The sequence below is a fragment of the Hakea prostrata genome, chromosome 8, assembly GCF_041222555.1.
Source record: "Hakea prostrata isolate BN-2017 chromosome 8, UWA_Hpros_2, whole genome shotgun sequence".
NCBI lineage: Eukaryota > Viridiplantae > Streptophyta > Magnoliopsida > Proteales > Proteaceae > Hakea > Hakea prostrata.
The window spans coordinates 41,447,605-41,474,158 of record NC_142607.1 but is presented as its reverse complement, the minus strand read 5'-3'; the positions used below and the strand labels follow the sequence as shown (position 1 = coordinate 41,474,158).

The 26,554-nt window shown below is 39.5% G+C and overlaps 3 protein-coding genes across 4 annotated transcripts; 2 read left to right on the top strand and 1 right to left on the bottom strand.

Moving 5' to 3' along the window:
* The first annotated feature begins 873 nt into the window (after window positions 1-873).
* SE (C2H2 zinc-finger protein SERRATE (SE)) lies at window positions 874-17,203 on the top strand. The gene is made up of 12 exons (XM_089164825.1): window positions 874-1,567; window positions 2,754-2,863; window positions 5,032-5,089; window positions 11,767-11,841; window positions 11,968-12,042; window positions 12,162-12,209; window positions 12,409-12,477; window positions 12,548-13,354; window positions 13,444-13,492; window positions 14,365-14,651; window positions 14,738-14,920; window positions 16,368-17,203. The coding sequence occupies exons 1-12, from the start codon at window positions 1,176-1,178 to the stop codon at window positions 16,426-16,428; spliced, it is 2,214 nt and encodes a 737-aa protein (XP_089020951.1). The 5' UTR covers window positions 874-1,175; the 3' UTR covers window positions 16,429-17,203.
* A 1,387-nt stretch (window positions 17,204-18,590) lies between these two features.
* On the top strand, window positions 18,591-22,795 carry SQD1 (sulfoquinovosyldiacylglycerol 1). Of its 2 annotated transcripts, none has more exons than XM_089165742.1 (3): window positions 18,591-18,707; window positions 20,426-21,512; window positions 22,166-22,795. In XM_089165742.1, exons 2-3 carry the CDS (start codon window positions 20,466-20,468, stop codon window positions 22,565-22,567), a joined length of 1,449 nt encoding a protein of 482 aa, XP_089021868.1. In that variant the 5' UTR covers window positions 18,591-18,707; window positions 20,426-20,465; the 3' UTR covers window positions 22,568-22,795. The 2 variants fall into 2 exon arrangements, with proteins under 2 accessions (XP_089021868.1, XP_089021869.1); XM_089165743.1 differs by having other exon boundaries at window positions 18,591-18,752.
* An 88-nt stretch (window positions 22,796-22,883) lies between these two features.
* Window positions 22,884-26,408, bottom strand: LOC149007930 (calcium and calcium/calmodulin-dependent serine/threonine-protein kinase-like). Its single transcript, XM_089165741.1, has 7 exons — window positions 25,624-26,408; window positions 25,476-25,530; window positions 25,246-25,356; window positions 24,364-24,596; window positions 23,596-23,803; window positions 23,271-23,330; window positions 22,884-23,188 (listed from the first exon to the last, which is right to left on the bottom strand). The coding sequence occupies exons 1-7, from the start codon at window positions 26,325-26,327 to the stop codon at window positions 23,012-23,014; spliced, it is 1,548 nt and encodes a 515-aa protein (XP_089021867.1). The 5' UTR covers window positions 26,328-26,408; the 3' UTR covers window positions 22,884-23,011.
* Window positions 26,409-26,554: the final 146 nt, after the last annotated feature.

The window sequence follows — 26,554 nt, the reverse complement described above, 5'->3', positions numbered from 1 at the left end:
TTCCGCGAGTGCTGATAACCGTTTCCTGACGGGTTATCCATCCCGAGAATCCCAGACGTGTGCCCGCCTACCGATCATGCAGGGTTTTTTCCTTAGTACGCTATCTTCAAACCCGGTTCGTTCAAACCTAAATCGGTCGGGTCATCCCCGAATGGGGTCAAGGGTTGAACCAAGAATGGACCCGGTTCAACGATATTTTTCCCGTATCAACTTAAGTAAATGGACATTATTGCATGAAGTGTTTCTTGAAGAAATTTATTTTTATAATTTCAATCCATGTCGCAAAAATCAATAGAAACAAAACGATTTTATCATAAGGTTTCTTACCAACTTTTCATTTCTAGAGGCAAGAAACACCTCAAACTGTTTTTGAGAGAGTTATCAAACAAGTCCTTGATTTTTTTTTTTTTGGGTACAAATTTGCTTTTATATATAGAAAAATTGGGGATGAGAATATTACATATGTCGCAAGCAATGGTTGAACCCACGACTTCTCCATTGAAAAGTCCTAAATTTTCTTAATGACAAAGTATGGAACAAAATCAAAACATAGTGGATCGAGAAAGGAAGGCCCATAGGCCCAATGCAGGCCCACATTGAGTTTGGGCCTAACACTGCAAGCAATGAATTGTCTAGGCCCATAAATGCTCAAAGATCTCAACGTGTCTAGGTATACAGTGTTATCACATATAATGGTAATTGGAGTCGAAAGAGACGGGTAAATCGAGAACTCCAGATCCATGTGGAATGGAATAGTAAAAACCCGACTGATTACGCAAAACCGACTCGGGTCGATCAAGAATTTCAGATCCATTAGGATGGAACACTGATTAGAATCGGACTAGGTAACCCAACACCGACTCGGTTTCGCCCTTACGCCCTTACTCAATACTCATCGACAGAGAAACATCAAGGGCGCATGAGAACACGAGATTTTCCTTTTCTCGTTCCTTTTACTGGTTCAGAAGAAGAGTGGATAGAACTTAGAAGTCGTCATTTCATCAGCTTCTTTAGACAAATTTCTGCAAATTCCTAGGGTTTGTCTGTTACATTATTCTTTAATTTGTCAGGACAGCATCGATTTCTCTTTCTCCATTTGAAATCCACGGTTTCCACGCTGCAACTTCTACCGATTGTTCCTTGGTAGGGTTTTCTCTCTTCAGTGGTCTTAATTCATGGCGGATGTTATGAACTTGCCTGTCGGCCGTGACCGGCAGTCCGAGGGGAGAAGTAAATCTGATGACGAACTACCTCCGCCGCCGCCCCCACCACCGAGGAAAAGAGACCGAGATTCGAGGGAGAGAAGAGATGACCGTGACATCGAGCGTCCTCTTCCTAGTCGACGTAGCGATTATCATGACCGTAACAGGTCTCCACTGCCGAAGGACAGGGATAGGGATTATAAGCGTCGTGGTAGCCCTAGTCCTCCGCCGTATCGTGACCGTCGTCACTCGCCTCCACGAAGGTCTCCACCGCCACCATCATTCAAGCGCTCGAGGAGAGATGATGGTTATGATGGACGTCGTGGAAGCCCTAGAGGTGGTGGTTTTGGACCCGACGATAGAAGGTTTGTGAGAGCTTATTGTTCAATTTTAAGTCATTACCCATAATCCATCCCATATAACCAAAATTTCAAGGACCCTTGAGTTGGTTCTCTTAAAAGATCTTGGAAGAACTGGCCGCCCTCATTCATTTGAGGCTACATCAGGGGGTGAGGATTCTATCATCAAAAAACAAAATAACTCCTAGTGAAACTAGGTCTAGGTGTTCCCTTTTGTTTTCAGTCATGTAATTAGGCCCATCTCTCATCTCTATGCATTAGATAGTTTCTTTTTGTTTTAACTCAGTTTTGGAGTTATAAGTTAGTCTGAGTTAGCTAGAAGTTAGTTGTTTGTTATTTCTATTCATAAATGGAATCTGATTTGTCTCACCAATCAAAATGTTGTGTCAGCCATCATGTTCCTGAACTCGAGCTTGACCTTCTGAGTGTCATTGAAGCGTCAATGAGGAGTATCAAGTTCGGTTCTAGTATAAGATTTCACATGTTCTCTGAATGTAGGCGGAACTTCTGGAGTTCTCCATTCCTGTCTTCGTTGTTCCTTCTGTTAGGGCGATGATGTTGGAACTGTACTTGATATTTTTCTTCCAGTGATGTATTTCTATCCTTACTGGAGTAACTTGATGTTGCTCCATTTGCTGCAATTGTGCACTCGTAGCCTTCTGTTCAGCTTGTAGCTAGTGCATCTTGATATTTTGACATAGGTTTGGGAGCTGCTGGCAGCACTGTTTGCTTCACCTACAGTATGATAACATTGATAATAGTTCTAGGTTTGAATAATCCAACTAGGAACCAATTCAGGATCTGATCTCAAAATGTGGGCTTAGGTTTCAGATAGTCTAATTTAGGGTTAGGGTTGGATGAAAAATTAGGATGAGGTTAGGTGATAGGTTGGATTGTTAGATTGATGGTTTAACTAAATGAGAACGATCCTATGACTGCTAACAGAGTTGGTAGCAAGGTGTTTAAGAATGGAAAGACCTGCTTTATGCAATATAATTAGTTTGTTGAGAGAATAGGAAACCACAAAGTAAGTCATTAGGGAATAAGGAAATATAGAAAGGCCAAGGATGAGCCAGAAACACTACAATCCTATTATGAGTTTTTGGGTTTGTTGTCTTAACTTGCGTTTTTTGCATATTCATTTTTTTGGTGAACATAGTTTGGATATAGGCTTATTGTTTTGGTGGTGCAGGTTTGGCTATGATTATGCAGGAGGATATGAACGTGGAGGTGGGAGATCTGGCTATGCTGATGAAAGGTCTCATGGTCGATATATGGCTCGATCATCTGGTGGCTATCAAGGTGGGACTTTGGTAACTGAATGTTTTAATACACTTTCTCTTTCTCCAAACTTCAATAAAATATTAACTTCTAACTAATCATGTAAGGAAAAAGCCATTTCAAAGAAATGACAAATTTATCTCCACATGGTAAAAGTTAAAGCAAAATAAATGCAGGAAAAAAGATAATTTAGATTTGTTTCTCAAAATGCTTGAATATCCTATCTTCTAATTACCAACATGGAAGTCTGGAATAGTTTTGAACCATTTAGCTTCTTTTCTAATTTTTTTTTGGGAGATTTCAGAAATTTAGTTGGTATATGAAACTCTTGCAATGTGTGGTAGGCTATCCATCCCCTGGGCCCGTTTCAAAAAGATGTGTAAGATAAAAGATACTACTTATGTATGTTATATATGTACCGTCCATGTTTCTTGTTCTTAATTATCTGATTATCCTAATTATCTCTTCTATAGATTCTCTTTATGGGAGCTGACTTGCTGGTGTAGTCCCTTTTTTATTTGTTTTAAAGAAATTTATAGGAATCAGGAAGTCCTGTATTTAGACTTGGGTTGTCTAAGCTTTATTAACGCAACCCTGGTTCACAACACCTTGCTTTGGGGTCACGATGCGTACCACATTGATTGACAACTCAAGTTAGGATCAAGTTGCAATGTTTTAATTTCTGGAACAGTCTGCTCTTCATGGATGAATAAGCCAGTGGTGCGCTGCAGTGAAGACTTGAGAACTAGGGCTTTTCTGAAATCTTAGAATGTCATGGGAAAAGACAGGTTATACTTCTTGAGGAATCAATGGATATTGGGTTGTGGGTGAAAACTATCTTATTGGGCCCCAAAGCATCTTAGAATGTCATGGGAAAAGAAAGGTCAGACCTGTCTTTTCTGGAATCTTAGAATGTCATGGAAAAAGACAGGTTATACCTCTTAAGTTATCAATGGATATTGGGTTGTGGGTGAAAACTATCTTATTGGGCCCCAAAGCATCCAAATTTTCAGGTGAGACTTCAATCCTGTGCAACGTGCCTCAGGCTGGGAACCAGAAATTTAATTTAAACTATTGGAAACAGAACCTGGCAGTAGTTGCTTGGTTTATAGGTGAGTTCTTGTCATATCATATGGTAGGGAAGCTTATGGGTGGTAAGGCCCTGGTGCATTAGCATTATTGTAGCTGGACTGATATAGCCGATTTGTAAATCCATGCAAACCTGACTCAAACTGGGATTTCTGTCTATTGAGGGTTGGTAGGGGTACCTTGTAAAATTTTGCCTCAGATTGGTGAAGAAGTGATTTAGATTGAGTTGTTAGTTTTCTGTGATTGGTTCACAGAACAAAGTCAGTGAAGAGAGGGAATAGAGGAAGAAAAGGCTTATTGGATGGGGATCTTTTCTTTGACACTAGATGATGTAGACCTGGGTTTGGGCTGGTATGGTGGGCTTTCAGAGAAGGTAAATTTGAACAGAGGGAGACTATTTGAAGAAGAATTGGGGTTGGGAATAATTTAAACTTACTATTCTTGAAGGTATTCTTGAATAGAAACTTGAATTATAGTAGAAACTCTTAGCAAAGAAAGAGAATAAGAGAAGAGAAGAAATTAAAGAAAGGGAATCTATCCGTATGCCCTGCCGAACATCACCAAAACTCTTATTAAAGCTCATATTCATTCTAATCATCTCCAGTTGATGTAGGGATGCATTACATATGCATACACCTTTTAAAATTCCTAATTTGACTCAGAAAAGGACTCCTGTTCACTTTAAAAGACTTTAAAAGGGTAAATAAATTTATATCTAATTATTAAGTATATAATCTAACAGGAACACTGAATCAACTATTAGTCTCGTATACCAGCATCGTCCTCACTTTATGGGCTTAGAAATTAGGCCCATTACATCAGTAAACCCAAAACTAAGAGCCTTAATGTCTAGAGAACCCACCCATTGGCTAAAATCAAGCATCTCAAAGCTCAATTGATCCTCTGCTTTTCTTTTTGCCTTTTTTTTTGGGGGGGGGGGTAACTTCAACTGAACTTTGTTTCTTCGCAAATGGTTTGATGTATAACTTTTTCCAGGATTAAATTTCTGGTATTATTTTTCTCCTTTTTTTTTTTTTGGGGGGGGGGGGCTGTAAGGGGGGTTTGTTCTAAATTAGAACTCTTTTTTCTTGTTTTTCCAGATTGGGATTCTGGTCGTGGTGGATATGGTGATGCTTCAAATACAGGGAGCACTCAAAGGTTAGCATTCTATATGTCTGTACCAGCTTGAATTTTTTGATATGCTATTGCATTCAGTGGGGCACATGGTTACAATTAATGCCTTCTTATAGCTGTGGTTTTCTTCCAGTTTGATCTTTTTCTCTTTCCCTCCTGGAGGGCCCATGATAAAAAAGGAAAACAAATAGAATTTGAAGTGTTATGTGCACTTGTAATAGGGCATACCCAGTGTACAAGGTTGCCACCGCTGCAGGATCTGGTGAAGGTTATAATATACACAACGTTAACCCTGCTTCATGGGGAGGCTGTTTCATGACTTGAACGTGCAACCTTACTGTTGCTCAGTTTAGGTGTTCTCTGCAATTATATGAATTATTTAGTTATATCATAAATCCTTTTTCATTATGTTTTATGCGCTAACATATAATTTTTCACTGTAATTGATAATTGGGTAAACATAAGTCAATTTTGAGATAATGTGTGTGATGCAGTTGCCTTGGCTTTGCTGGACCAACTTTATCCACTTTGGAGACCCATACCAAGGGCTGCTGCTAAACTTGTTTGTTATTCTGGCAAGGGCTGGTGGTTTAGTTGTTTAGGATACAAAATATTCTCGATAGACCTCATCATGGTTGTTAAGTCTCCCATCCAATGGCTGCTAAACAGGGTCAGAATAACTGAAATTCTGAAAATAAAATTATAAAATTATCCCATTGCCAAGCTGGCTGAAGTGCCGAGCAACAAGTTTGCTGGACATATTTGGGCCTAGCCTTCCGTCTCCTAGCTCTCTTGCCTATGTGGACCTGTAGATCTACATCAGTGTGTGTGTGATTGTGAGCTTCACTTATCTATTATTCTGTTGTCTCTGGGAAGCCACTGTTGCAAATTGCCTCTAGGTCTGCACTGACTTGGCATTAGAGCAAGAGATCCTACATTTCTTCTTTTCAATGTCTCTTCCTTTGTTCAGTCTTTACTCCTCTTCCATTGCTGGCTGGGCAATACCACCAAAAAGAAAAAGGGAAAGAATCCATTGGGGGGGGGGGGGGGGGGGGGGGGAATCATTCCCTGCCCATTCTTTTTCTCCTATGGTACCTCATTGAACCCACCCTGGTGTATTGTTCTGGCAAAAACATAGAAAAAAAGGAAGAAAAACAAAAATCCAAACGCTCTCTTCTTCAACTAGCCCTTTTTAGAAGCTACATGATATTTGGGTTTTGATGATCTTTAGTTTCCTAGTTTGAATTAGTTTTGTAGTTAGAGAATAAGTGTTATTTTAGGAGTCCTTCAATGTGTGTTTATTTGCAATGTAATCCATTGGTAGAGACATATTGAATAGAATGGATTGACTTTATGTTTTGTGAGAGCCTTCATGGCTGGTTTGTGTGTGTGAGCACTCATCTCCCCCCACTCCTTTATGCATTCTTCTCTTTCCTCTCCCCTGTCAATTTTGAATTCTCTTCAGGCTTTAGCGTCTTCCTACTGGCCAGCCATTACTGCGGGTTACTCCTAGGGTTTCCAACCAGTGAAACAAACCAGAAGAATTAAAAACGAAGGTGAGAAGAGAAGAGAGAGCATGACAGCAAACTGGAAAATAGTCATACCTTGTTGATGCCCTCATCATGAATTCATTTCGAGCAGCAACAATCTCCTTCGATGTTGCTTCTCTTGCGTTGTTCCCCACATGGCAGCTTTCTTGTTCAACTGATGTAACCCCAGGTTGGTTGCAAGTCTTCAGGATCCTCTCAAGTGAACCAGCAGTACAAGTAGGGCTAAGAACCCTGCTGTTCTATGTCAGATTTTAGTGGACAGCAGCTAATAATGCTTCAACACACCCTGCAGGGGTGGGTTTTTAGTTAAATTAGGGTTTGAAAATTCTTTAATTAAGTTCTGATGTGGATAGCAGCTGTAATTGACCAAGAATGGCCTGTGGTTCATGGGTTTTGACTTCCAAACCTTGAGGATATGAATAGGGAAGTCCAGGGTTTTTTTTTTTTTGGGGGGGGGGAAGGTTTTAGGGTTTGGTCATGTTCATTTAGGGCTGGAGATTGAGAGAATTAAATTCTGTTTTATCGTTCCATTAATTTCAGAATTAATTCCTTAAGGCTAGGATTCAGACTTAGTTTTCCAATTTGGTTTCGCACTCTTGGTTTGGAATAGGTTTTGGAGGGGAGGTCGGGAGGATTTGGGAGATGATTATCCTTAAAAGGATTTGAAGTATGGATGAGAGGTTAGGGAGATACATGAGTTTGAATTAAATTTGGGTTTCTAAAGTCTAGAGGTTGAAGATGAAGCGCAGGTTTTTTGGAAACCAGTGGAGGGATGAGACCTACGATGTGATGGAGTTAGGGGTAATTAGATGGGAGTGATGCAATTCTAATGGAGGGGATTAGGTGAGAGGGGTTAGTGTATGGAAGGTTTTAAGAAGGGGGAGGGTTGCTGCTGCCGCAGGAAAGAAGAGGAGTAAGGGGAAGTTGCACATGGCTGGGGTAGGGGATTAGGGTATGGTGAGGGTTGGGGAATTGGTTTACTTGATCTGAAATGGTCTTATCACTTGATGGCTTCTGCAATTGGAGTGCCTCCTGGCTGCCACAAGCTGAAAAGGGGAAAGTTGGAGCTGGAATTTGCAGAAAACTATGAACAATAAACAGCTATGGGCCTCTCTCCTTTGGAAATCCACAACTCTTCTCAAGTCTTCCTGCAATTCTAGTCTTTATCCATTCAAGTCTGATTTGGTACATGGTGTGAGGGCTATTTATAGCCTTGTTACGTTGAAGGAAACTAGTTAGGACTCAACAAAGGAAACCTACTTGGACTCAACTAAGTATCCTATTTCAATTCATGTGTACAATTAGACTTAACTTCTAAACTAGGAAAAAGGACTCTTAATAAGAGTTTCTAAGTAAATACAACTAGCAAAATAAGGTATCAACTTTAAGAAGGAATCCTACTTGAAAATTGGATTCCAACTAGGACTCCTACTAAGGCAAGCACTCTGACCAAGTTACCCAACTGAAAAACAAAGAGTAGATCCTTGCTTTGAAAATTATTCTGGATTTGCTGGAGCATTTTGGAGCCCAGAGGAGGTGGGGAAATGACCAAATTATCCTTTATAGGGTTTGGTCACCCCTTGGGTGCACCAATAGGGGCCTGTTTTGGGCTCAAATTCTGAGGGGCCCTATAGTTGCCAATCCTCGTTACGTCATCAACCCTTTCAGTTGAAGTGGCTGATCTGGAACTCCATCATCGCAAGTTATAGGCTGCTTGAATACCATCTTCCCTTTCAGTTGCAAGTGCAGTATCTTTCTGCTGGGTTCTCTCTGGTTTGACAAAGCCATAGAACCTGTTGGGGTAATTCAATATATAAAGCCCTTCTTTATTATCTTCTGTGATTTGATGCAACTGCCCCTGCTTTTTTATCTTATTATCTCCTGGCCTTCTTTTTCATTTATTCTCATCATTTACTGTCTTCCTATCCACCCATTGCTTTATGTGTTCTGTTGTTTACCCTTTCCCATGGTAGCCAATGGTGAAGTTCTTCAATAGACCAACTCCTGCAGGACAAATAGATGCCAAATTTGTCACTCCTGCTGCAACTCTCACTTCTCTACATATGTAACTTATGCGAGCTTTTTAGGGCCCTGGGATCATGCCACGTGGAGGGGGGTAGGCGTGAGCAAAGGATATTGAATACTTTGGGAGTAGTTTTGGGCAGCCTATGGGTGAGGGGCAGTATATGCTGGTGGGGGGTGTCTGGCACCTTCAAAACCAGTTTTACTGTCATTGTGTTTGTTATTTCTATTCCAGTAATTAAATCTTATTTAGTATTTTTTGTGTGGTCTTATCAGAACCTCAATTGACCGTAGAAGCTTCAAATAAAGGAAAGAGTCCTATGTAATCTTGAATTTTCTTTGCACCACCACTTCCATCACCGCCACCACCACTAGATGGGGCTGGACAATATGATGGAGTAGGCAAAGCACCAACTTAAGACTTGACAGACCAAGGAACCAATTGATCTGCACTTTAAACACTAGACAAAGGTTTCTCAGAGACAAGTAAATCGGAAATGAAGCTTGCAATCAGCTTAATAGATCGCTAGTCTAAAAGAGAAGGGCTCAACCATATTGTTAACCTAAATTGCGACGTGTGGCATGAAGAAAGTTGAACGGCTAGATGGATGGCTAATTTTGTAATTGGACCTATTAGCTTTAAAAATGTCTTAACATTACAAAAACAAACCCTCTACTGAATTAAATTTGCAAGATAAAGATCTTGTTCACATTTTGGAAAAGACCGAGATCAAACTAGAAACCCTAGCCCCATATCTTCTTTCTCGTGGCCGCTGGTCACCAAATCGTCTTTTGATCATGTTAAGGTCTCCATGCTTTATATTTCTTATATTTCTTTCAATAGCAGAAGGATTTATGATTTGAAAACACAAACACGAAAACTAGAACAAGACTAAAGATCATAGGAAGAATGGCAGAACAAGAAAAGAGAGTAGAGAGAGAGAGAGGATATGGGTGATCACAACCTCTTTTCATGGAGAACTTATGTGTCATCTTTTGTGAAGTTATTGGTTCATCTTGTAAGTTTTATTTTTCTGTTTGTGTTTTCTTTTTCTAATATTGAATCCAAAGATCTCTCGGGTGTCATCCTCTTATAATCCTTAGGTTTGGAGAGCTGATTCTTCTTATTCTCTATCCTTGGGTTTGGAGAGCTGATCCTTCTTATTCTCTATTTCCTAACCTTCCCATGGAGATTGATTCGCCGCTTGAAGTTGAAGAAGAAACTGAAAGGAATCTCGATTTTTTTCCGAATGTTGTTGAATGGAGAAGGCAACCAGGATGGAGAGGATGAAGCCATTCACTGCAGATGAGGAAACTAGGGGTGCAAGTTTGGCCCTGACCCGGCCCGAGCCCAAATAGGGCTTGGGCTCAAGATTTTTTCCCTGAGGGCGAAATTAGGGCCAAAGGCGGGCTTGAGATTTCTCTTTGGCCCGCCGGGCCTATCTCAACCCGTCCTTGATTTTTGGCCCTGACCCTGGATCTGATTTTGGCCTTGATTCTGGCCATACTCCTGGCCCTAATTTTTTCTTGATGCTTGATCTCAATGAATTAGGAACATGGACAAGGATAGGCCAGGGCCAAGTATAGGGTCAATCAGGGCTAGGGTGAGGGCTAGGGATAGGGCCAGAGACAGATCCAATCAGGGCGAGAATGGACTTGGCTTGGCCTTGTAGGGCTTAGGGTCAAGGACAATAATCCTTGGCCTTGAATTAGGGTTAGGGCAGGAATGGGCTTATATTAGAATATATAGGGCTGGGTTTGGGATTGCGAAAGCCCGGCCCTGTTGCAGCCCTAGAGGAAACCTAGGGTTCTTGAGCGGCTCTCTTTTTGTAAATTTTAATTCAATCAGGGATTTTTTTTTTTTAAAGAAAATTTTAAAGCTAATAGGTCCAATTATGAAATTAACCATCCAACTGTTTTGACTTTCTTCACACCACACGTTGCAATAATGTGCTTGTGTGTACAATATCCACGTAAGAGCGAGCAAAAATCCATGCTATTAGCTCAACTGGTTTAATGGAACTTAAACAATGTGAAAATAAGTATCTGTTAAAGTGATTCTCAAACTCTACTTAATTACCCATGTTTTAGGTCCATTAATCTGGTTAATTGCAAAGTTAAAACCTGGGATCAAAGGACCATAACATAGATAATCCAACCCTAGGCTGTGAAAAGAAATGTAATTTGGGCTACTATTCTGCAATGTCTGAAAATTTGTCCTTCAGCTACAGAACGTGTAGAGAGAATAGTATAATTTATATAAGGCCATAATGTGCTGTTTTGGAGACATACTTTACAGTGAAGCATTGTACCCACCCCAAAAAGGTGTGTTTGGGGAGGGGGGGGGGAGTTTGAAGAATTATCATTCACCCTTCAGCACTGGTTGTATCCTAAGATTTTACTTATAAATGTGTCTTTAGTTGTATAGGTACATATTTCTGCTTTATGATTCTTTGGGAAAATGTGTACACCAGTAACAGTCTTCCACATCATAAAAGCTTTTCAGGTGTCCTCCTTTGTGTGAAATGTGAGACAAATTGTTTGAAGAATTATCATTCACCCTTCAGCACTGGTTGTGTCCTAAGATTTTACTTAAATGTGTCTTTACTTGTCTAGGTACATATTTCTGCTTTATGATTCTTTGGGAAAATGTGTACACCAGTAACAGTCTTCCACATCATAAAAGCTTTTCAGGTGTCCTCCTTTGTGTGAAATGTGAGACAAATTGTATATATTCATATTTCCAGTAATAATCAGCGATGAGTACTTTTTGCCATGAATATATGTTAGGCATTTCTTGGATGCATTTGGGTGCATTCTACATTCTTCAAATGGTGACATTTTCTTAAGCTTAGAAAGTAGGGGGAAGTGACTGGAGGTAGGAGAAAAGTGATGCAATGGAAATTTATGGCTTCATTCTCTGATCATGAGATTTTTATTCACTTTAGTCTATCTAGTCTTTTTTTTTTCTTTTTTTTTGGGGGATGGGGGGATAAGGAGAGGGGTCTTTATAAAGAATCATTTTAGCTTATTGGATAATTTGTTCTGATTTTAGGCTTCCAGATTTAATTCCCTTTTCTTTTCCTGCCTTGTTATTTTAAAATATGACCCAGTGATTAATTGTTTCAGAGAAGGCTTGATGTCATATAAACAATTCATTCAAGAGCTTGAAGATGATATACTGCCCTCTGAAGCTGAGCGACGGTATGTAAAGGGTAATTGCTGTGGGTGTTACTTAGTTGATGATTCAATTTGCATCATGATGCAATGACATTTTCTTGATAGCCTATGGGCTGTTAGATGGAGTCACATATTCCTTCAATGACACAGGTATCAAGAATACAGATCAGAGTATATTTCAACTCAGAAACGTGCTTACTTCGATGCTCATAAGGATGAGGAATGGTGTGTTTGCTATTTCATTATTTCTTCATTGGATGATTTTTTTTAATATTTATTTATTTATGTTCTCTTCCCCTTCTGTTGATTTTCCTTCCTTAATTTGATTTCCAATGTGGACATAGGCTGAGAGACAAGTACCATCCGACGAACTTACTGTCAGTCATAGAAAGGTGTGCTTCTACATTGATATGAATAGTAAGCCTAATGGATGTATTTCCTGTGCATGTTCATTCCTTGTTTGCTGGTGATAATGCTATTTTGATGGTCTGAGGAATGCTTTGTCCTGAACTGTGCTTTTCATCTGGGAATCAACTACTTTTTACATTTTCTTTGTCTAATTGGTTTTCATTCTCTGTTACATCTTTCTAGGAGGAATGAAAATGCTCGAAGACTTGCTAAGGACTTTTTGTTAGATTTGCAGAGTGGAACGTTGGACCTGTAAGTTCTTCTCAGTATCTGTGCATACAGGGCCTGGAAACCTATTAATTTATTCCATTTTATGATGCAGAGGTCCAGGGATCAATGCTGCATTATCTAACAAATCAGGACAAGCAAGTGATCCTAACTCTGAGGATGAAGCAGATGCTAGCGGCAAAAGAAGAAGACATGGGAGGGGGCCAGCTAAAGAAAATGATCTTCATTCAGCTGCCCCGAAAGCTCACTCAATTAGCTCAGAACCTAGACGAATTCAAGCTGATATTGAACAAGCTTTGGCTATTGCGCGTAAACTTGATCAAGAAAAAGGAATTGAGGAAAATATTTTATGCATGGCTAATAATGACAAAACTGATGGGGAGAAAACTCATGGTGGATCTATGGGGCCAATAGTAATTATTAGGGGTTTAACTTCTGTCAAGGGCCTTGAGGGGATTGAGCTTTTGGATACACTGCTTACTTATCTTTGGCGCGTCCATGGTTTGGATTATTATGGTATGATTGAGACAAGCGAGGCTAAAGATCTTCGGCATGTTAGGGCAGAAAGCAAGAACCAGGACGAAACTAGTGCTGCTGGGGCTGAGTGGGAGAATAAACTTGATTCATTTTGGCAAGGAAGGTTGCAGGGTCAGGATCCTTTGGAAATAATGACAGCCAAGGAGAAGATAGATGTGGCTGCTGTCGAAGCTTTGGAACCATATGTCAGGAAAATTAGGGATGAGAAGTACGGCTGGAAGTATGGCTGTGGAGCAAAGGGTTGCACAAAGCTTTTCCATGCTGCAGAGTTTGTGCATAAGCATCTGAGGCTGAAACATCCAGAGCTTGTAATGGAATTGACCGTTAAAGTGCGTGAAGATCTGTATTTCCAGAATTACATGAAGTAAGGCTTCAGGCTTCTCATTTTATTTTCTCACATTGCTGTGCTTCTGGTGATTCTTACCTATTGATGATTGCTTATTGTCATTGCAGTGATGTGGATGCACCTGGTGGACAACCTGTTATGCAGCAACCTCAACTGGTATGATTTCTTTCAAACATTAACAGAAGCATGCGTCTATGCATATTCATGTACATGTTTTACAGATACAAGTTAGTTATCATCTTGGTTTATGGAATTATCCTTTAATGTGCTGGCTCATCTGGTATTTAGAGTGGACACCTTTATGAGGTACATTTGAGGAATGTCATATTTCTATCAGGCATCTCGTAAAATACTCATTATTATTGAATTCGTCTGTAATGGTTCAAATTAGTGATTTGGTCTAGCAAGGAGATTGTCTTCTTGAAGAGCATTGTGCATATCAGTGTTGTTCTATTTGTCAGAAGTTTTCCTCTTAATGCTTCTGCCGTGTGTTCAACTGTTCATTTTGGGAACCAACAGAAAGATATTCTGAGAAATCAGAAAATGTCATTTGCTGGAGATTGGCACTACTTCTGATCGAATGTTCCCATGTGATGATGATTGTTACATTATACCAATGAGGGCATGGCTGCTTGTCAGTAACTGGAGTAGTTGATTGAGAGAAAAGAGAGTGGAGCCAGAGTCCTCCAGCAGGCCTCACCTCCCCCTTCTCCACCCTTTTTTCTCTCAGTGGACTGCTCCTGTCAGAGGAGAGATGCCTTAGGTGATGTTTGAAGATCTAGTTATGTTTGAAGTACAGTAAGTATCACTTTCCTTACTTTATTGATTCCTTGCGTGGTTTGCCCATGTCATATATCTTACAACTTACACAGGTTTCCGAATCTGTTCTGTTAATTGTCGCTATATATTTGTCTATTCTGGGTTTTTTTCAATGCACTGATGGTATTTCTTATGTATTCACTCTTTTGATCCTTTCTCATCAATCCATCTCTTTGGTAATGCCACAATATGTGAATTCTCATTCACAGAAGGACAAGCTGCCACGACGTAGGCCTGGTCTGGATGGTCGACTGAGGGATGAACGTGGAAACCGTAGAGAGCATAACAGGGGTGATAGAGTTAATGGTGATGACAGATATGATAGGGCTGAGACTTCGCCTTCCCGTGATTTTCAGTCTGGTGCTGGTGGCTTGGAAGGAGGAAACCCAGATGACCCAATGTTTGATGCTTATAGCCAAGGCATGCGAGCTGCTCCCCCTTTTCCCTCGGATATTCCCCCTCCTCCACCAGTACTGATGCCTGTACCTGGTGCTGGGTATGTTGTCTATCTATTCTCTTTGTTGCACGCCTGGTAGCTATCTCGTTATTTGTTCTTAAGCGTATGTTTGTTGATGGTTGCAGCCCATTGGGACCATTTGTTCCTGCACCCCCAGATGTTGCAATGCGAATGTTGCGGGAACAGGGACCCCCTCTGCCTTATGAGGGTGGTGGTCGGAAGGGACGGTCTGGCCCACAGGTGGGTGGACCAGCCCCTATTCTTTCTGTATCTCCAGCTTTCCGGCAGGATCCTCGACGTATTCGGAGGTAAGTTATGGCAGATGGTAGTCTGTACCTTTCTGATATCTTTTTTTACTTATCTTGAAATTATTGTTGATCAGTCTTTTACCTTCACTGCTTGTTTCTAAATCCAACTTTATCTATTTTAGTAGTTGGTCTTTTTAAAAGTGATTAGTTTGGTTCTAGCATGAGTGAGTTAGCCCAGACACTTCTTGTTCATGAGAGAGGATTACACGTCCGTATGCAATGAATCTCGGTCTCTCTTGCTCTTGCTCTAGCTCTATGTTTTGTCAGGTGTTGCCGGTGATCTTATTGTCTCATTGAATTACTAGATGATCCCTAATTTTTCATCTTACAAATGATTTCCCCCCTGCAACTGCTGCACTGGGTTTCATATCCTTCTGTATCTTTTCCATACTTGGAATCACCTCTAATCTTCTTGCAATTTGGAATCACCACTAGTCTTCTTCCATCTGAAATGGATGAATGCTGAACCTGATAGAGCCGAAGAGCATATGAACTAGCTTGATTTGTTCTGGAGGAGAGAAATCCATGGCATCTGTAGACATTCTAAAATTTTTCAAGAACAAAATCCAAACCCTTATGTCCATATTGGAGTGGAAAAGGTGAAAGAGAAGAAAGGTTTCTTGGATCTGGTCTAGGAAAATCCCCCAGTCTGGGATGCACATATTTGTGTTCAATGTAGAACTAATGTAAGTTCCAAATGACTTGGATTGACCACCATGTATTGATTTGCACTACCATCAATGTACACCAGTCCATGCATTATGATTGTTGTCTGTGTACCCTATAATCCTTGTTTTTTCAGTGCTTTATATTGTGAGTTGGCTTATTTCCATTTGCAATCAAACCATGGGACTTTATCTCTACAACAGTTTGGCTATTTCCAACTTGCCATTTGTGAATGCAAATTCATCCTGGACAGCCACCAAGAACTCCTAATCAATCATTTAACTACTTTTTTGGTGCATCAGTAAAATGTTTTTCCCCTTAAATTTCCTTCTGTCACATATGCAGGCTAAGGCTGCAAATCCTGGCAGAATGGGCTTGGTACTCATTTTTAAGTGTCCAGTGGGTTTTAATGGATTATGGGCTAAAACACTTGGGTTTATAATCTCTATCATAGTGGGCTAATTCTGTAAGTCCAAGTGTAAACCCCACAAGGAGTGACGTTTTATAGGGTTACATGGAAAGACCGAGTGAAGACAGCATTGTGGTGTAGGTGGAATAGATTGGACAGTTACATAATTGGGATAATTGGGGGTGCAAATTATCATTTTCTTTCTAGTAATATTTGTATCCTTGATAAGTTGTGAGACTCTTCATTTTTTCTGTAATAATCTGTGAAACTACAAATACTTAAAAAAAAAGGAGCAAAAACCTCATTTCAAGCCAAAAAGAACTTTACTATCTAATTTTGTAGCGCTGAGATGTGTTTCTTGTGGTTGTGCAGTTATCAGGATCTTGATGCCCCAGAAGACGAAGTCACAGTTATAGACTACCGGAGCTTATAGATGTCATCTGTTTCTGATGGTCAATGATCCTGAGTTTACATCCCAGTCTCAGCAAGTGGTAAAGGCACATTTCCTCACAGAGAGGCCATTTTTGTGTTCCGATCGTCATTTGAGGAGAAAAGAAAAGCTACCAACTTCAGGCTTGCTGGCAATGTTGAGCTACATGAATCGCTCATGGAACCCTTTCAGCTCTCTTGCATGATAGTCAAAAGGGATAAATTGGTAGCATGCACTTCTGCTCAGGATATACTATTAGATGCAGTGCTGCAGTCAGTGTCTTGTTGTGCTCTTGATTTGAGTGTCTGGAATGGTTAACTCTCTTTCGCTGGTGTTGGAATTTTTATTTTTTCTCTGGAGCAATTCAGTGGTAGTCAACTGTTGTCACTATTTACCTGATTGCCGTAAAATTTAAGGCAGAAACATACTTGGTGGGCATTCAGGGATCCCGAGTTACCCCACATTGCTTTGAAGTCTGGAGGCAAAAATTTACGCTACATTTTGAAAACTTTACCTGCAAGGCTGTAACCCTGGGTGTGGGTTGTGGTGATTAAGTTTCTTATGAGATTTGATGATTGCTTTCTTACTTTTCAAATTTGATATAATATAATAACAAACCTCATTTATAAATGGGGTTGGTTATATAGACCCTTGCCTTCAAACCAGCTCTTCTCATGGGGTTGGTCATATGGATCCTTGCCTTCAAACCAGCTCAATATTGCGGTTATGGTAGAAACAAGGCCCAGGTTATTTGTATCATTTTACTTCTTGGAGGTTATCATCATTTTACCCTTACCAAATGCATTTATTTATTTGGGATTGGAAAAAAAAAAGGGGGGGGGGGGATTGATTTTGTGAGAGGGCTTGTTTGGTTACATGAGTATGGAGATTTCAAATCTATAGATGTCAAATCTATGGAATAATAATTTATAAAATTAACTGATTGGTTAATCGAATTTGTAGAATGAAATCTGTGGATTCATCTTTGATTTTTATGAATGTGCAAATGTTTATCGTTTTTATAGTAGGGATGAAATTTTTGGATTGCACCTCACACCCATAAATCTATAGATTTAAGTTTTTAGTGTAAAAAGATTAATCTCTAGATTTTATGAATTTAGAGATTTTTACAACCAAACTCACATTCATGAATCCAAAGATTTGAAATATCTGGATTCATTTAGGGCCTGTTTGGTTTCATGAATTCAGAGATTTCAAATCTCTAGATTCATGAATCTGAGAATTATACTCGTTTGGTTGTAAAAATCTATAGATTCATGAAATCTAGAGATTCACCTTTTTACACTAAAAACGTGAATCTATAGATTTATGGGTAAGGGGTGAAATCCAGAGATTTCAAAAAAGCTATACATTTGCACATTGACAAAAATCACGTCGATCAAATAGTTTTTTATGATGAATCCACAGATTTCATTCTACAACCAAACACCTAATTTTATAAATTATAACTCCATGGATTTGAAATCTATAGATTTGAAATCTCTAGATATTTGAAATCTCCAGACTCATGTAACCAAACAGGCCCTTAACCGAACAGGCTCTAACAGAGGGATGTACTTCTAGTTAACCTTGTCAGTGCTTAAAAGTGAAACCTTTCCTAAATGTATGATGACGAGTTGGATTCCTCTCCCTCTAAGAGAGGGCCTCTAGTTCACCTTGTTAGTACTTGAAAATGAAATTTCTCCCAAGTGTATAATAGAAATGTATGAATAGAGTACAACCCTTTATCTTAGATTTGGAATAGTAACATTGAAGACAAGGTTTTTAGTATGGTACGAGCCAATATATAAATACATTGAATACAACTGATAAGATATATATATCAATATGGTTCTTGTATTGCAATAAAATGCATTGCTCAATATGATATGTACGTATATGAGATGATATTCACTTAATCAATCCAATACTCAATACCTATACTTTAAACCTAATTGAAGACAATTATGTTCAGATTTATTATTATTCAGAATCTTTTCAGTATGCTCGCTTATGAGACAAGCAGCCAAGTCAGCCCCCCTCCCCCCATGAGCGGGGTAATTATGTCCTTTCAGAAGTGTTCACATGTCATGATTGATGATTGACCCACGCTAGTGTAGGTTAACCTGACAGCGTGACTCCTTGTCGAAATAAATATCTCGTTTCCCATCTTAGACACCGAATATCCACCTCCTTGATGCTCGCTCTGTAAACTCTAAAGTCAAGAGGAAATCCCACGACGGTAGAAATCCAAAACCCTGGGTACTCAAAATCGGTCGCCGGTATGCTTTTGGTTTCTTAGATCTTTTCGCTTTCTCAGCTTCTGGGTAATAATGATCTTGAACTCATTTGTATTGCTTGTTTCATCTGTTCAGAAATTCCTGGGAAATGTAGTTTGGGATATGTTGTTCTTCTAATCCTAATACGAACATTTCTACTCATTTTGAGGTTTCATTTCTGTGATAATTCATTTTACTGGTCTCCTATTACCGATTTGTTTTCATCATTGTTTGTTCTTGGATCTACTCTTAGGTCCTTTTTTCTTTCCAATAGTTTACTTCTGCTAAGTTCAGAGATATTTATCGGGTCACATCTGTTCCAGAACGTGATTTGGTTAAGACGATGTATATTTCATTCCCTTTTAGTATATATTTCACTTGATTTTAGAGTTTGTAGCTCACGTTTTTGAGCGCTTCAGTAATTTTTTTCTGAGGCTAATACTCCGTAGTCAGTCTCGAACAATTGAAAGGTCTCTGAAACTTACAAGATACATCTTGTCATGATCCTTGCTGGGTTGTTTTCCAAATGAATGCTCGAGTGTTAAATTGGATGTGATGGGTTTTCATGGTCTATTTACAATGGTCAATCCGCTGCTTGTCTTGGCATGTTCAGTTGGACTATATTTGTAGACTTCCTATAACGTTGGCAAGAGCAATTTCCTTGCTTTTCTCTTGGACCTGCTAGATCATCATATCAAGATGCATTTAACAGATAAAAGCCAAGATTTTTATTTTATTTTTGTTGGGATTTGTTTGTCTTAAAACCTATCTATAGAGTCCCAACCATTTTAATTCGATCCTTGGTTCTTAAGCAACCTAGCTATTTTCAAAACTAAATGGGATCTGCTACTCTAATCAAGTTTTGACAATCCACTGAATCCATGCTGTTGAAAGCCAACTTACAATGTGGTTAACCAGAGCTATTCATATCCTTTCTGAACACTTCTTCATAAGTAGTTTTAAGTTCATGTTTATTTCCTTATTTATTTTTTGAACATTCAAATGCCTCTGTTGCGAATGACCGTACCAAGTCAAATATATCTCTTAAACTTAATCTTCTATTGGTGTCACTCGTGGATCGTCTCAGAAGTATTTTTAGTTTTTATACTCATCCATTTTGCATGCTCATTTTGGTTACACTTCTTAATTAGATTGCTCTTTCTCTTCAATTCATGGAGTCTCTGATCACGTTCAAGCAACCCTTATTTTGCAAACTTTTCAATATCTATGAATTTCTCCATGTGTACACCTTATTGCTGTTCTGTTGCCTATCTAAATGAAAACCGTAGCAGTTTGACTGACTGTTGGTCTTATTTCTGTCAACATGATACTCTTCTCCTTTCTAGGATTCTTCTCCCCTTCATAACCTCATATTATTGATATGCATTCCCACTTTGGTGTCTCTTAGAAATTTCTGCTAAGTTGCTAGAACTCTATCGATGCTTTTACATTGGCAGTCCCAAGTCCATATGTTGGAGCATTGGGAACCACGGACACCCATAAAAGTAAGAGAGAACTAAAAGCCAAATCTTCTGGCATGGATCATGAATGTTTGCTGTATGTTGAATGTGGATTTGTGTAGCCAACTCATATAATTGGGAATTGAGACAAAGCTTAGTGAATTGAGTTGGGTTGACTATACTTTTCAACTTCTATCAGAACTTTTTATTATTAATTGTCAATTTGCATCTAAATTAAACTCATACAAGTTCATTTTTCAGGTATTTTGTCACGTTTTGCCTGGAGTAATCAAACGTCAATATGACACATTTACTTTCAATTTCTTGCCCTTTGAAACCTTCTGCCAACATAAAACCTTGCTCCATAGCACTGAATCAATGTTCTGCTGTGTGCCCGACTTCATTCACAATACAAACTTCTGGCTCCCCATTTAGGAGTCTTGTTTCACAAGGGAAGAGAACCCAAAGACCTTATACCGTGTATGCAACTGCTGCTGCTGTAAGCCAAGACTCCCAAACCAAACCTAACTCTAGCTCTCATCAGAACACCAGTGAGCCTTCTAAGCCAAAGAGGGTTATGGTCATTGGAGGAGATGGTTACTGTGGGTGGGCCACTGCCTTACATCTCTCCAATAAGAATTATGAAGTTGCAATTGTTGACAGCATGATCCGCCGCCTTTTTGATCATCAACTTGGCCTCGACTCCCTCACCCCTATCTCTTCCATCCATAATCGCATCCGTCGTTGGAAATCACTCACTGGGAAAAACTTGGAGCTCTATATTGGTGACATCTGTGACTTTGAATTCCTATCAGAAACTGTCACCTCCTTTAAGCCTGATGCAGTGGTACACTTTGGCGAACAACGATCAGCTCCATACTCGATGATCGATCGTTCTAGAGCAGTATTCACACAGCAGAACAATGTGATAGGAACACTTAATGTTCTTTTTGCCATCAAGGAATTTAAAGAGGACTGTCATCTTGTGAAACTTGGGACCATGGGTGAATATGGAACTCCCAACATAGACATTGAGGAAGGATATATCACAATTACTCATAATGGACGAACTGACACTTTACCTTATCCAAAGCAGGCAAGCTCGTTCTACCACCTGAGTAAGGTCCATGATTCAACCAATATAGCCTTCACTTGCAAGGCTTGGGGAATCAGAGCCACTGATCTGAATCAAGGAGTGGTCTATGGGGTCAAGACTGATGAGACAGATATGCATGAAGAGCTCTGCAATAGGTTTGACTATGATGGAGTATTTGGAACAGCACTGAATAGGTTTTGTGTTCAAGCTGCTGTTGGACACCCACTTACAGTATATGGCAAAGGGGGACAGGTATGATTATGAATATTCCCCAAGCCCCCCTGCTACAACATTCTGCATTTCCATTGATTTTCTTCTGAATTCTTGTTTTATAATGGATCACCTGGTAAGAATCCATGGCACTGGACATGGGAAGGAGGAAAACTCAAGCAGATAAGGGAAGAGGGTAGTATGCCATTTTAGGGCCCTCCCTGAGTTTTCTCATCCTGAAATTATCTTGGTCAAACAATCCTAAACACCTTAAACTTCTTATCCTACCAGTAAATTAAAATGACAATGACTTGAAACCCAAAAGGTTGTAGTTAAATCAAATAGTTGTCAAAGGGAGTCATACTGGTATATCCTCATGGAGTTATTTTTTTAATTGAAATATGAGCTCTCTTGGAGCTATCAGTAGTGCTGAAGACATCCAATGTTTGTCCTATGCTTATTGTCATTATAGCACTTGTTCTGACCAAATGTGATCAATCTTTACCTATTGTTACCTCAAATATGCAATATTTTCGGTCATTTATTAAAGAATGGGATTGTGTAATGTGTATTTGGTGATTACCCTAAAAAAAAATTTGTTAGGTGTATTTGTCAATAAGCCTCTCTCTTTAATCGCACTACTTTTATATACATTCTGTGGTTCTGACTCTTGTACCCTCCTTTTTAATTTGCAGACTCGGGGATACCTTGACATCCGAGATACAGTCCAATGTGTTGAACTTGCCATTGCAAACCCAGCACAACCTGGTGAGTTCCGGGTTTTCAACCAGTTCACAGAGCAGTTCTCTGTTAATCAACTCGCTGCACTTGTCACAAAAGCAGGAAAGAAGCTAGGAGTGGACGTACAAACCATATCTGTGCCCAACCCACGGGTGGAGGCGGAGGAGCACTACTACAATGCTAAGCATACCAAGCTTATCGAGTTAGGCCTGAAACCACATCTCCTCTCTGATTCTCTTCTTGATTCATTGCTCAATGTTTCCATCAAGCACAAGGATAGAGTTGACGTCAAACAGATTATGCCAAGTGTTTCTTGGAAAAAAATTGGAGTGAAGCCAAAGACAGTCGCAGCCTAATTGAGTAGCCATTAATCTAGGACACAGTCAATATGAGAAAGTTGACAACAGCCTTCTGTTGTATTTTGTTGTAAACATGTATTTCCGGTGATGTTCTGAGGGTCTGCTTTTGGAAATTCCCACTGTAGTCAGCCTTGTGAGTCAAAGTTTCTAAGTTAGTTAAGACTGTATTTCTGTACCATTAGAATTACAGATTGAAGTTATTCAGTTCCTTATGTTTTGATAGAACTGTTTTTCATGAGAATGCCTAGATTTAAGTTGATTCTACATAATACTACAGACATCATTTCCCAAAAGTTTCTACTACTTGGATCTTTACAACTATTTGCTATTTTAAGTTACTGGACAAAAATCATGGGGGTTGCCAGGTTCTGTGGAGCTGTGAAGGTGTATTATCTGAAGATACTGTTGTTGTTCCCTTATGGATGCTGTTAACAGAGCGAATTAGGTTGGTCGCAGGGATTGGAGGACTACATCTTGAAGGGAGCTGTCTATCTTCATGGCGGCTTTGAACTCTTCAAAGGTGACCTTTCCGTCAGTATTGGCATCCATTCGTTCAAATACTTCATCCAGCATTCCTGGCTCTGTGATATCTCCTGGAACGCATTCGTCTGGCAATGCCTGCCCAGTTTGATGTCCTGTTAAGATCAGAGGAATGCAAAATGGAATATATTCAAATGAAATGAATGTGGGGAGATGATACCCTGAGCATGGATGCCACTTCGTCCTTGGTGATCGATCCAGACTTGTCTGTATCATACATCTAACAGCCACAAAAAGCACAGGAGTTCAGTTCCTAGTTCCAGAATTAAATTAAAAAAACTGTAAACATACTAAGAAGGGAAAATGAAAGAGAGCAACAACTGAGGTCATTGATCATATTTATTGTTAGCTTCCAATATATTCTTCCTTTTCAACTAATCTGCAGCTATGAAACCCTTAAATTCCATTCTTTTGATCCCCTGCCCGCCCCCACCAAACCACACCAAGAAAAAGGAAGAGGTTAATGCAGAGGCATGTAAGCTCACCTGGAAACAGAGGTTCAGAGCATCATCTCCTTGTGAATTTCTGAGAGTTGAGAATCCACATATTATCTCTCTCATGTCCACAGTACCATCATGGTTATTGTCAAATAGGTCAAAGATACGTTGAGCAAGAGGAAGCGGTGAGAACATATTCATCGCTTTTAGCATCTCTTCAAATTCAGATAATGTAGCATTGTCACCGACTTTATGTCTGCATTTTGGAGAGTCAAGCCTCTTAGAAACTCATCTATCAGTGATCTAGTGATAATTATAGGTCAATTTAACTATTTCTTGTCCAAAAATTTACATGAATGGTTTCAATATGTACATGAGTTTCCTCATGTGGGAGAGAATCATGAAAGCACCTTACTGCTAAAATTTCAGCTTAAAATTAATAAAGCAAGCAGCTAAAACTACTGAAGATGCCATTTGTATTTATATTCATCCTCAGTCGATCCAAACAGCCTCTTTATAATAGGAGGGATAAAGCTATGTATATTACAACTCTCTCTAGACTCTGCAATGGAGCTTCAAAAATGAAAGTTCAACCATCTTTTCAGGCTTACTTTGGACTAAAGTATGGCCATTAAGATGTACAGGGGGTCCTCTCTCATATGATCATCCCATGTATTGCCGAGCGGTAACACATAGAAGGACCCTAGACTTAGGTCATAATTTCTCTCAAAATCAGGGTTTTGTTATTCTAAAGTTCTGAAGTGTATTGAGGAGCTTGCTAAAGGAGATAGATGTTGGGTGAATATGGATACTCACATATTGTTGAAACACATCCTCAACTTCTCAAGTTCCTCCGGTGCAAGATGATGAGACTCTAAAATATTCCTTAGTCTCTTTGTTCGCAACATCATAGTGGTACCCAATAGACTGGCTATCCCTGCTGCTCGGAATTTACGACGGCCATTGAAGGAATTTATTCGAGACATGATTTCAGCATCCATGAGCTCCTTCTTTGCTGAATCCCCTATGACCCAAGGATGCAAAAGAAGCTGTTTACAGATTGAGAGAGCATCAATAAATTGTTGAAGTCAGTCAGTCAAAAGGAACAAGAATATCAAAACAGGGGGATCAATCTGAAGAGTTTCATTGTTTCATTGTGGCACAACTTTTGTGCCTTTTAAGCCATCCTAGTTCTGTAAATTTTGAGGCTCTATAAACAGTCATGCAGTTTTAACATATCCGAACTGATGCAGATAAACTACCTAAATGGCTTAATTTATTGAAAGTAGGCACTGGGTTGGGTTTTCTAAGTGTGATCGCACAACAGCATTGAAGAGACTTCTTTGATCTCATAAAGTTGTATCTGAGCCAATGGTTCCTATAAGCTTTTTATGTTAATTTAGAATGATAAATTAACTAGGAAAAACAAACCTTATTGGTTAAGCAACAAAAATAAGAAGCAAACTAATAAAAAAGATCCTCTACTCGAGGTTGAAGGAGTTCAAAACCTATTGAACATCTCAAAAATAAGAAAACCTAAGGCTAATCCTGAATGCCCACCTTCTATGCATAATGCATGGGATCAACGATCCAACATATCCATAACCCAACCTAAGGCTTCTCTTCAATATAATAAGCCATTTGGATGACTTATCAACATCACAAACATTGCCAAAGTCGACCAAAAAGTGATCATACCTCTTCAGCAGTTGGTCTTTTTTGAGGATCGACAGCCAGAAGTTGGGATATCAATTGCTTTGCTGATGGTGAAATGGTTGTCCAAGTTTGGTCTTTGAAGCTGAAGACTCCCTGTGGAGAGACCAAATCAATGAACTTTTCAAGGGAGATATCATGAAGAAAAGCAATTAAATTTGGACTACACTAGCAATTTTTCTCACAAGCAAAAAGGTAAAAGGTTAAGGACTTACAGACAATACGAGCTGCTGCTTTTGCCGAAATGATGTGGCTTGAAAAGGTGGATCTCTGAAATATTGGAAGAAGAATCATGGAAATTCAGGGGGGGGAAAATGTTTCGACGAGAAGAAACGAGTCCAGGGATAGTTGGTACATACATACCCAGAGAGCAGTATATACAGAATCACCCCCATAGACCACATATCACTGGCAGATGTTACTTTTCCCTGAGATAATGCCTCGGGTGAGACATAATCAATTGAACCAAACAACCCAACTATTGGCTCCGTGAATTCCTCCGCAGAACTTACTCCAAAGTCCATTATTTTCAGAGGTGAATTCTCACTGCTGTTCAAGAAAACACAGTTCTCTGGCTTCAAGTCATTGTGGATGATACAGGCCCGATGAAGGGCACTTAATCCATTGGCAATTTGTCGAAGCATTGCTGCAGCTTCTGCTTCTGAGTACATCTCTTCATCCACTATTCGGTCAAAAAGCTCACCCCCAGAACACAGCTCTAGCACAAGGTGAACACCATTATTGTCTTCATAGAGATCATAGATCTCAATCACATTTGGATGGGGTGTCACATCTTCTACTACCTTCCTCATAACTGTGATCTCATTAATCAGCAATGCATCAGAAACCGGTAAACTCTTCTTCCCTCCCTTAGCTTCTTTTGATGCTGTGTTGCTCTCTTCTTCCTTTTCCCCAAAACTTCCAAACTTCTTGAGAGTTTTGATGGCTACCTGGAATTTACGCCCCCTGGACTTACAAACTCCCCTCCTCACAACTGAAAATCCCCCTCCACCAAGAACATCCTTGACATCAAAATCATCTGATAGTTCCCTTGTTTTTGACCTCATGATTGACCCAAAAATCTGACCAAAGTTCTTGATATTTCTCTACTTGTTTGCACCGAAACAAAGAAGTTGTATTCTTAAAAGTACAACCTGATAGTGATCCAAAAACAGAATAAGAAATACAAATAGATAAAAAATGGACACTCATGATTCATTTTGAAAATCATCCAAATTACATTATGCCAAGAATTTGAGAAAAACCAACAAGACAGAACAATAAACGGGAGAAA

What these genes read in the sequence shown, in the direction of transcription:
- LOC149007930 (XM_089165741.1), bottom strand. Translation starts at nt 26,327, where the DNA reads ATGAGGTCAAAAACAAGGGAACTATCAGATGATTTTGATGTCAAGGAT. An exon ending in CTGTATATACTGCTCTCTGG is followed by an intron (nt 25,531 to 25,623) that starts GTATGTATGTAC and finishes CCAATATTTCAG; the next exon opens with AGATCCACCTTTTCAAGCCA. An exon ending in AGCAGCAGCTCGTATTGTCT is followed by an intron (nt 25,357 to 25,475) that starts GTAAGTCCTTAA and finishes GTCTCTCCACAG; the next exon opens with GGAGTCTTCAGCTTCAAAGA.
- SQD1 (XM_089165742.1), top strand. Translation starts at nt 20,466, where the DNA reads ATGACACATTTACTTTCAATTTCTTGCCCTTTGAAACCTTCTGCCAAC. An exon ending in TATATGGCAAAGGGGGACAG is followed by an intron (nt 21,513 to 22,165) that starts GTATGATTATGA and finishes TTTAATTTGCAG; the next exon opens with ACTCGGGGATACCTTGACAT.
- SE (XM_089164825.1), top strand. Translation starts at nt 1,176, where the DNA reads ATGGCGGATGTTATGAACTTGCCTGTCGGCCGTGACCGGCAGTCCGAG. An exon ending in TTTGGACCCGACGATAGAAG is followed by an intron (nt 1,568 to 2,753) that starts GTTTGTGAGAGC and finishes TTGGTGGTGCAG; the next exon opens with GTTTGGCTATGATTATGCAG. An exon ending in CCCTCTGAAGCTGAGCGACG is followed by an intron (nt 11,842 to 11,967) that starts GTATGTAAAGGG and finishes TCAATGACACAG; the next exon opens with GTATCAAGAATACAGATCAG.